Source organism: Suricata suricatta, chromosome 4, assembly GCF_006229205.1.
Source record: "Suricata suricatta isolate VVHF042 chromosome 4, meerkat_22Aug2017_6uvM2_HiC, whole genome shotgun sequence".
Lineage (NCBI taxonomy): Eukaryota > Metazoa > Chordata > Mammalia > Carnivora > Herpestidae > Suricata > Suricata suricatta.
The window spans coordinates 116,203,440-116,213,245 of NC_043703.1; the positions used below are offsets into that span (position 1 = coordinate 116,203,440).

Sequence of the window (9,806 nt, forward strand, 5' to 3'; positions counted from 1 at the left end):
ATACCACTCTGTTTTCATTACTGTAGCACTGAAGTAAGTTTTGAAATCAGAAAGTAGAAGTCCTCCAGTTTTTTCTTCTTTTTCAAGATTGATTTGGCTATGCAGGGTCACTTCAAATTCCATATGAATTTTAGGATGGGTTTTTCTATTTATGTGAAAAACATCATTGGGATTTTAATAGGGATAGCATTGACTCTATAGATCACATTGGGGAGCACCGACATCTTAGCAATATTAACTCTTCCAATCTACGAACATAGAATGTGTATCCATTTGTGTCTTCTCTAATTCTTTCAACAATTATTTTCTAATTTTCATTGTACAAGTCTTTACTCTCCTTGGTTAAGTTAATTCCTAAGTATTTAATTCTTTTTGATGCTACTATGAATGGAACTGTTTCTGTAATTTCTTTTCAGATTATTCATTGTTTGTGTATAGAAATGCAAATGATTTTTGCATGTTGACTTTGATTCCTGACACTTTATTGAATTCATGGTGTACTCTAACAGGTTTTTTTGTGTGGAATCTTCAGAGTTTTTGACATATAAGGTCATATTATCTGAAAACAGAGATATTTTACTTCTTTTTCAGTTTGGATGCCTTTTAGTTCTTTTTTTAAAGTTTATTTATTTATTTTTGAGAGAGAGAGATAACACAAGCATGGGAAGGGCAAAGAGAGAGGAAGAGAATCTCAAGCAGGCTCTGTGCTGTCAGCATGTGGCAACTTGATGCAGGGGGCTTGATCTCACAAACCATGAGATCATCACCCAAGCCAAAACGAAGAGTCGGATGCTTAACCATCTGAGCCACCCAGGCACCCCTTATTTAAAAAAAAAATTTTTTTTAGTAATCTCTACACCAGTAGGGGCAAACTCATGACTCTGAGATCAAGAGCTGCATATTCTTCCAACTGAGCCAGCCAGGTGCCCCAATGCCTTTTATTTCTTTTTCTTGACTAATTGCTCTGGGTTAAACTTCCAGTTGTCTGTTGTTTTTGTTTTTAATTTTTTAAGCTTATTTATTTTGAGAGGGACAAATGCAGCATAAACAGGGGAGGGGCATAGAGGGAGAAAGAGAGTCCCAAGCAGGCTCCACACTGTCAGCACAGAGCCAGACTCGGCTTACATACCATGAGATCATGACCTGAGCCGATGTACAATGCTTAACGGGTTGACTGAGCCACCCATGCACCCCTTCCAGTCGTATTTTGAATAAAAGTGGTGAAAGCCTTGATCCTGATTTTAGAGGAAAAGTCTTTCATCATTGAATATAATGTTTACTTGCATTTTTTATTCTATGATTCTTACTATGTTGAAGTAGTTTCCTTCTATCCCTAGTTTGTCAAGTGTTTATCATGAAAGTGTAAAGTATATTGAATTTTATCAAATACTTTTTCTGCATCAATTGATATGATAATGTGTTTTTCCCCCTTCATTCTTTTGGTGTGGTGAATTATATTCATCAATTTTCATATGTTAAACCATCCTTGCATTCCAGCCATAAATCCTACTTATTCATGATGTATAATCCTTTTAATATGCTACAGAATTCTTTCGCTAGTATTTTGTTGAGGATTTTTGCATCTACATCACCAGAAATATTAGACTGTAGTTTTCTTGTAGTGTTTTTATTTGGTTATCCTGTGTCAGGTAATGCTGACATCACAAAAATGAGGAAGTGTTCCCTTCTCTTCAATTTTTTAGAAAAGTTTGAGAAGGATTGGTATTAATATTTCATGGTAGAATTCCCCTGTGAAGCCATCAGGCTCAGAGATTTTCTTTGTTGGAAGATCTCTGATTACTGATTCAATCTCCTTACTAGTTACAGGTCTATTCCAATTTTCTATTTCTTTATGATTTAGTGTTGGGAGGTTGTATGTTTCTAGAAACTTGTCCATTTCATCTAGGTTATCGAACTTTGGCATACAATTGTTAATAGAGTTGTCTCATAATCCTTTTTATTTTTATAAAATTGGTAATAAAGCCCCATCTTCATTTCTGATTTAGTAACTTGAGTCTGGTTTTTTTCTTAGTCCAGCTAGCTAAAGGTTTGGCAATTTTGTTGATCTTTTCAAGAACCAACTTTTGGTTTCATTAATCTTCTCTATTGTTTTTCCAGTCTCTATTTTATTTATCTTTGTTTTAATCTTTATTATTTCCTTCCTTCTATTATCTTTGGTTTTAGTTTATTCTTATTTTTCTAGTTCTTTAAGTTGAAAATTATGTTGTTGGTTTCAGATCTTCCTTGTTTTTGAATGTGAGCATTTATAATTATAAATTCCCCCCTTGGTAGCACTTTCATTGAATCCTATGAGTTTTGATATACTGTGTTTCATTTTCGCTCATCTCTAAGTATGTTCTTATATCCCTTGTGATTTTTGTTGTTATCTATTGTTTGTTTAAAATGTGTGGCTTAGTTTCCACAATTTTACGAATTTTCCATCTTTCCTTTTATTCACTTCTAACTTCATCTCATTGTGGTTGGAGGAGATACTTTTAAAATCTATCTTTTAATCTATTGATACTTAAGTTGTGACCTAATATATAGTCTATCCTAGAAAATGTTCCACATGAACTTGAGAAAAAAATGCATATTCTGTTGTTAGGTAGAGTGTTCTACATCTGTCTCTTAGATTTAGTAGTCTTACTGTGTTAAGTCCTCTATTTCCCTACTTATCTTCTGTCTGGTTGTTCTATCCATTATTGTGAGTAGGTTATTGAAGCCTCCAGCTTTTATTGTAAAACTGTGTATTTCTCCCATCAATTCTATCAGTTTTTGCTTTATATATTTTGATGGTCTGTCACTAAGTATGTAACTGCATTAAAATTTCTTGCTATGTTGAACTCTGTATACTATATAATGTCCTTCTTTGTCATGTATGGCCTTTTTTGATTTATAATCTATTTTGCCTGATATTAGTATATCCATAGCTGCTCTTTTTTGGTTACTGCTTGCATGGAATATCTTTTTCCATTGTCCCACTTTCAATCTGTTTGTGTCTTTGGATCTCCAGTGAGTTATTGTGTAGACATAATAGATTTGGATCATTTGTTTTTATCCATCTGTAAATCTCTGCCCTTTTTGTCCCCATAAATACAAATAACAATTTTATCTTTAGGTACCAGGCCAAAGTGATAGAAAAAGTGAGGAGGAGTTTGGCAAATGATTGTAGGTGCTTCTATTCCCCTACCTTTTAGGAGAACAAATATGAGGACCATTTTTCTGAGGACCCTCCTCTCTGGAGGACATAACTAGGCATCTCCTGTTGGAGGGGATAGAAGTTGACTTCATCTCTACTTTCAGCAAAGTAGGAGTCAAATCCTGTAATATTTAACTTTATTTTACAAATATAACAAATGTAAAATTAAATCATGATGATATGTTATGTTAAGCCAACCCAAATAAGGATTTCATAATTTTATAAATCTGACTGAAATAAATTTTCAAATAAGATAATACAAACTAAGAAAAAGATCTGGCAGCAGTCAGTGAAATGGATACTACTAATAAAAAAGGAACAAAATATTACATTTAAATATTTACACTGAGATTAAAAAAATATCAAATTTACAAAAGATACAGAAAGCATGTAGACTTCACATCTACAAAGAAATAAACTGTGACTCAAAAGACTAAGTAATGCAATTACTTTAGTGTAGAGAAAAGCTTGTGTCAAACCCTAGTTTTGTCACTTACCAGCTGAGTGATCTCGGCTATTGTTAATTAGCTTCTCAGAGTTTTAATTACCTCACCTGTACAAAGTAAATGTATTATCTAATTTCAAAGTGGCTATTAAGAATTAATATGATAAAATACCTAGCTCAGTTTCTCAAAGCCTAACAACTGTTCAATAATTATTGCAATCTTACCCAAAGTCACCAAACCTATTGGCAGAGCTGGTACCAGAATTCAGGTGTCCTGACTATTGGTTGATGTACTGCCCTTGCCAAGGCTGCACTGTTTCAAGGCTTACATTTGAGTCATTTTAAAACTAAGGTTCAACTCCATTGGTATACATATGGATGGACATATGCATATGGCTTCAACTAAACCAAGGTCAAGGCCTGATATTTGCGAATAAATTGGCCATATTTCATTCAGCCCCATCTTCAGAAAGTTACTTCCATGACCTGAGTATGAGTGAATCAGGTATGATACTAAACTGTTTATTAAACCACTTCTATGTAACTATTTCTCTTTAACCTATGGAGGACATAACTAGATTAATTCCAAAGTTAACCTTTGATATTTTTATATTCATACATGAAGTACAGCACCTTAACAGATCATTATATAAAGGGAATTTGTGAATCTCAAACAAAAATAAATGCACATGCAGAGCTCTTCTCCCTATGCAGTACCCACCCCCTAAAAAAAAAAAAAAAGACTGCTTTTGTCCAGTTGGACATAGTAGACCATATTTGGTGGACTATGTCTGACGACCCCTGGGAAAAATCAAAGAAATTCTTTCTCATTGGATGGGATATAATCTCTGTTTTTTGATTGGGAAGTTTAATCCATTTACATTTAAAGTAATTACCAATAAGGAGAGCCTTACTTCTGTCATTGTGCTATTCACTTTCCATATGCTTTATAAGAGCCATTTTTGTCCCTCATTTCCAGCAGTTCCATCTTATTTTGTGTTTGCTTGATTTTTTTTGTAGTGAATTATTTAAATTCATTTCTTATTTCCTTTTATGTATACTCTACTACTATTTTCTTTATGGTTACCATGAGGATACATTTAATATCTTAAAGTTGTAACACTCTAATTTGAATTTATATCAGCTTAACTTCAATAATATTACAAAAATTCTGCTCCTTTATAGCTTTGTCTCCATCTTTTCTCAGTTGTTTTTGACACAAAATTACATCTTTATATATTGTATGCCAACAAACATGAATAAATATTTTAAATGCACTAGTTTCTTAAATTATGTAGAAAGCAAGATTTGGAGTTACAAACTAAAGTTACAATAATACTAGCTTTTACATAAAAATGGTTTTTTTCTTTAAATGTATTAATCTTTTATCAAGTAGAAAACAAAAGGTACAGTTACAAAACATCACTACAATTAATTTTTAAATTTTTGTGTATTTGAGTCCATCAATACTTTCCTTTATAGCTTCAGATTTTGACTCATCCTTTAAATTTTTTTAAATTTATTTATTCATTTTGAGAGAGACAGAGAGAGCAGGGGAGCAGAGAGAGAATCTCAAGCAGACTCACTACTATCAGTGTGGAGCCTGGTGCAGGGCTTGAACCCACTAAACGTGAGATTATGACCTGAGTGACCAAGAGTCAGATGCTCAATCAACTCAGCCACCCAGGCGCCTCTTGAGTCATACAGCTACACAAAAATCAATTCTAGATCTAAATGTAAAAGCTAAAATAACGAAGAAAAAACTAACAGGAGAATATCTTCATGACTAGGGGCAGGCAAAGGTTTCTTTTAAAGGACACAAAAGTAGGGGCGCCTGGATGGCTCAGTCAGTTAAGCCTCCAGCTTCGGCTCAGGTCAGATCTCACGTTCGTGGGTTCGAGCCCCGCGTCGGGCTCTGTGCTGACAGCTAGCTCAGAGCCTGGAGCCTGCTTCCAGTTCTGTATCTCCTTCTCTCTCTGCCCCTCCCCCTCTCATGCTCTGTCTCTCTCTGTATCAAAAATAAACAAAACATTAAAAAATTCAAAAAAAAATAAAGGACACAAAAGTAGATAATTAAACTTTATGAAAATTAGTCATTTTAGTTTACAAAAAAACCAACAATAAAAGAATGAGAAGGCAGACTCCAGAATGGGAGAAGATATTTTCTTCTCTATACAGTGCAACAAAGAACTTGATCCCAAAATATCATTCATCTACATGTAATGCATCTTAGAAATTAATAAAGAAGAGATAGCAACCGAACAGAAAAATAACCAAAGCACTTGAACAGGCACTCACACGAAAAAGGATATCCAAGTGGTTGATAAACGTATGAAAAGATGCTGAACACAAACAGTCTTCAGGGAAATAAATGCAAATTAAAACCACATTTTGCCAAATGACACACAGCCAGGGGAGTTGAGCGTAGACGGTCTATTAGCCTGTCTTGCTCTTTTTACTTATATTTAAATTGAGAATATTAATACCTGTCCTCAGAGGAATTTACAGTCTAAATGAAATAACAGAAAACAGATAACTACGTACTGAAATACAGTGAATTGTATACTAAAAATCCAGTGCTAGAGATACAGTAACTATATTCTTTACCAAAAAATCAGCACAGATTGACTTAAAATGTTCCTAAGCCTTCCATTTTTTCCCAACAAGTTTTGTCATGTTCTTTGTCAATTCGCCCTAATTCCAGGGTGCCTGCTGCTGCAGCTTAGCCCACTGAGAGTCTCAGTGCATAAAGTGACACAGACCAGACCCTGGCCCTCATCCTGTCTCTCACTGAACACTTTTAAGAAGTTTAGCCCACCACATCTGCTAATGTAAATAGCCTCATCATTTAACTAAAAACACCATCTCATTTAATTCTTGTAACAATCCCATCAGGTGAGTATTATTTTCTCCTTTAAGAAATCATTCCTATTTCACAAGAAATTAGAGACTTGGAATGAAGTCTTTATCCAAAGTCACAGAAATGACATTTTATTTTATATTTTTTTTCTTTCAGCACTTTATTTTTTTTTCAATTTTTTTTCTTTTTTCTTTTTTTAATTTTTATTTATTTATTTATTTTTTCAATATTTTATTGTCAAGTTGTTTTCCATACAACACCCAGTGCTCTTCCCCACAAGTGCCCTCCACCATCACCACCACCCCTTTCCCCCCCCCCCCTTCCCCTTCAACTCTCAGTTCATTCTCAGCATTCAATAGTCTCTCAAGTTTTGTATCCTTCTCTCTCCCCAACTCTCTCTCCCTCCTCCGCTCCCCCTGGTTCTCCATTAGGTCTCTCTTGTTTTCCTGTTAGACCTATGAGTGACATTTAAAAAAAATTAATGTTACATTATTTTTTAATATATATGCATTCAGGGGATGTAGACAAGAGTAAATTCTTCATTGGGATGAAAAATAGAATTTATAATTGTAATCTAGACCTAGATAAAAGCTAAGACTTATTGAACATTAGATAGAATTTTTTTTAATATTTAAAAAACCTCACAATGTCGCACTTATTATTTCTCAGTCACTATTCCAGCCACCAAAGATATCAAGATAAGACTTCACAAATACCATCACCTTGGTCATTGATTCTCAGTGTACAGTTTCTAGATCAACAGCATCAGCATCATCTAAGAAACTGTTAAAAATTAATATTTTTAAGCAGCATCTAGATTGCTGACTCAGACACTCTGTTTTGAATGTTGTAGGTGATCCTGCCGCATGAGAAGCACCGCCCTAGATCATCACTCCAGTCTCCGAGGTGAGGAAATTTAGGAGGTGATTTGAGAGTATGGATCATAACAAAGGTTTGCTAGAAACCAGTCTTCACTGTGTCAATAATAGAAATGACTGAGATCTAAAGATCGATTTACCCAACTCCAAAATCCACATTTTCTTTTCTTTTTTTTAAGTTTATTTATTTGAGAAAGAGAGAGTGAGTGAGTGAGCATGTGGACACATGGGAGAGAAAGAATCCCAAATTTCAGGCAGTCTCCACTGTCAGCACAGAACCTGATACGGAGCTTGATCCTATAAACCATGAGGTCATGACCTGAGCCAAAATCAAGAGTCAGATGCCCAACCTACTGAGCCACCCAGGTGCCTCCCAAATCCACGTTTTCTATCCCTGTGCTCCACTAACCACATGAGCTCTTATTGTTTTTATGGGTCTGAAGGGGTGGGTGCCCACATCTCCCCTCATAGGCATGCTGTTGGCACCTTGATACCGCCATGGGGGTTAAGGTCCCGGGAGTGGCACAGCCCCTCCCTCTTAGAGATAAAGCTCCTTAAAAACAAATATGTTGAGAATGGAGTGGTGTATGTAGGATTTGGGAGTTGTGGGGAGGGGGGTGGTCCTTCAGAACTTTCACTTGATTGCCCCAGTAGGTCTGATCTCAGGTACGTGAGAGCCCCTCTTCTGAGTTTGCATCCCACCCATACCCCTTCCCCAGAGCTATCACTGGTGTTTCCTCACCTCTGACTTAGCGCCTCCCCCCCCTCCCCAACCCAGGCCACAATAAGCCCACACCTGAAACTAGCTGGGCCACCCACTGATGATTTCACCCACAATCTCAGCTTCCAGGCTGCCTGGGGTACTGTCCAGAAGGTGGGGCTGGTATGTGCTGAATGGGAATGACAGCAGTACAGGTGGCTGCCCACCCCAGAAAGGTTCCTCTGGTCCCCCACCTGGCACAGCAGACAGAGGCATGTTTGTGTCCCAAACAGCTGATGCCTGTTTACAATGACATGGAACTGCCCTCAACTAATTGAGTAGTTTCAATGTTAGGCATTGATTTGAGGAGGCAGAATGCAATAGAAGCTGTGGAAGCAAGAATTGCTCGGAGCTCCGCCGTCACAGCACAAGGCTCATCAAGCACCAGGCCAGTTCTAAATGCTTTACCTGCATTACTTCCTGTAATCCGCACAGCAACTCCACACGATAGCTACTATTACCATCCATGTGACAGGTCAGGACATACAAACAGTAACTTGTAATTTGCCCAAGGACAACAGCTTAGAAGTACTCATTATTCATCTGTTAACCAGGGGGCCCGACACCTACATAACTCAAGGAATTTTGTAGCAACTCCTATGTATTGGTAATACAGAGTACTTCTGAAGCTGGAACCGGTACAGTTTTTTCCGCTTCCTCCTCTTTAGATACAGGAAAGTTCCTGGAAAGATCCAAGAGATTGATAACCACGGTGGTGTCTCCACTCAGGGAAACTGAGTGGCTGGGGGACCAGATGGGAAATTTACTTTTCACTGTATTTATCAAGATAGTTAAATTAAATAATGTAATTTTTTAAGGTCTGCTTAGCTCCAAGTGAAGCTGGCTGGGGAGTCTTCTTTAGAAACCCCATAAGGATGAGCCCAGGCCTGAAGGGCGCCCAGTGGTGGGGTGGCTCGCCCAGGGTCACCAGCGAGCCACAGAGAGCTAGGGTCATTTTCCTACCGCATCAAGTAAGGCATTAAAAAAAAATTCTTTATGTCTTTTATTTATTTTTGAGAGACAGAGGGAGACAGCACGAGCAGGGGAGGTTCAGAGAGAGAGGGAGACACAGAATCTGAAGCCGGTTCCAGGCTCTGAGCTAGCTGTCAGCACAGAGCCCGACGCGGGGCTTGAACCCACGAACCATGAGATCATGACCTGAGCCGAAGCGGGCCGCTCAAACGACTGAGCCACCCAGGCGCCCCAAGTAAGGCATTTTTAAATGCAGAGAGAGGGAGGGAGTGCCCACCTTCACTTGGTGGCTTGCACCGGCTTTGGAAGGCGGGGGTTTCTCAGCGCGCGGGTGGCCCCGCCTAGGCGGCTGGAAGAAAAGGCCGACCCCCGTTCCGCCCCGCCCCGCCCCTCCAAATTTAAGAGTCCTCGCCCACCGCGGGGAATGCTCCCGGCCAATAAGTCTCATTCCCTTGTGGTGCTCCCGCTCGCCCTCGCGCTCCCTGCACAGTTGCCCACAGCCCGTGGCTCCACTCCTGTGCCCGTCAGGGCAGGGGCCGCGCCATGCCCAGCCCGGTGCCGCAAGGGCGCCGGCCGCCCGCCTCCCCGGGCGCTGGAGACCAGACAGCGGAGCTCCAGCAGCGCCCCTCGGGCTCAGGCACGCCCCGCGCTCCCGGGCGCCTCGAGTCCTCCTTCTCCGTCGAGGCCATCCT

At 38.7% G+C, this 9,806-nt stretch overlaps 2 protein-coding genes across 2 annotated transcripts in view; one reads left to right on the forward strand and one right to left on the reverse strand.

Annotated features, from left to right (window-relative positions):
- The window catches only part of RAB11FIP5 (RAB11 family interacting protein 5), a 106,720-nt gene that overhangs the window by 96,072 nt on the left and 842 nt on the right, over window positions 1-9,806 (reverse strand). The window lies entirely within an intron of this gene.
- Window positions 9,584-9,806, forward strand: part of NOTO (notochord homeobox) — a 5,307-nt gene continuing 5,084 nt past the window's right edge. The window contains exon 1 of the mRNA XM_029937598.1: window positions 9,584-9,806. Coding sequence (XP_029793458.1) covers window positions 9,658-9,806 — 149 coding nt within the window. The 5' untranslated portion in view covers window positions 9,584-9,657.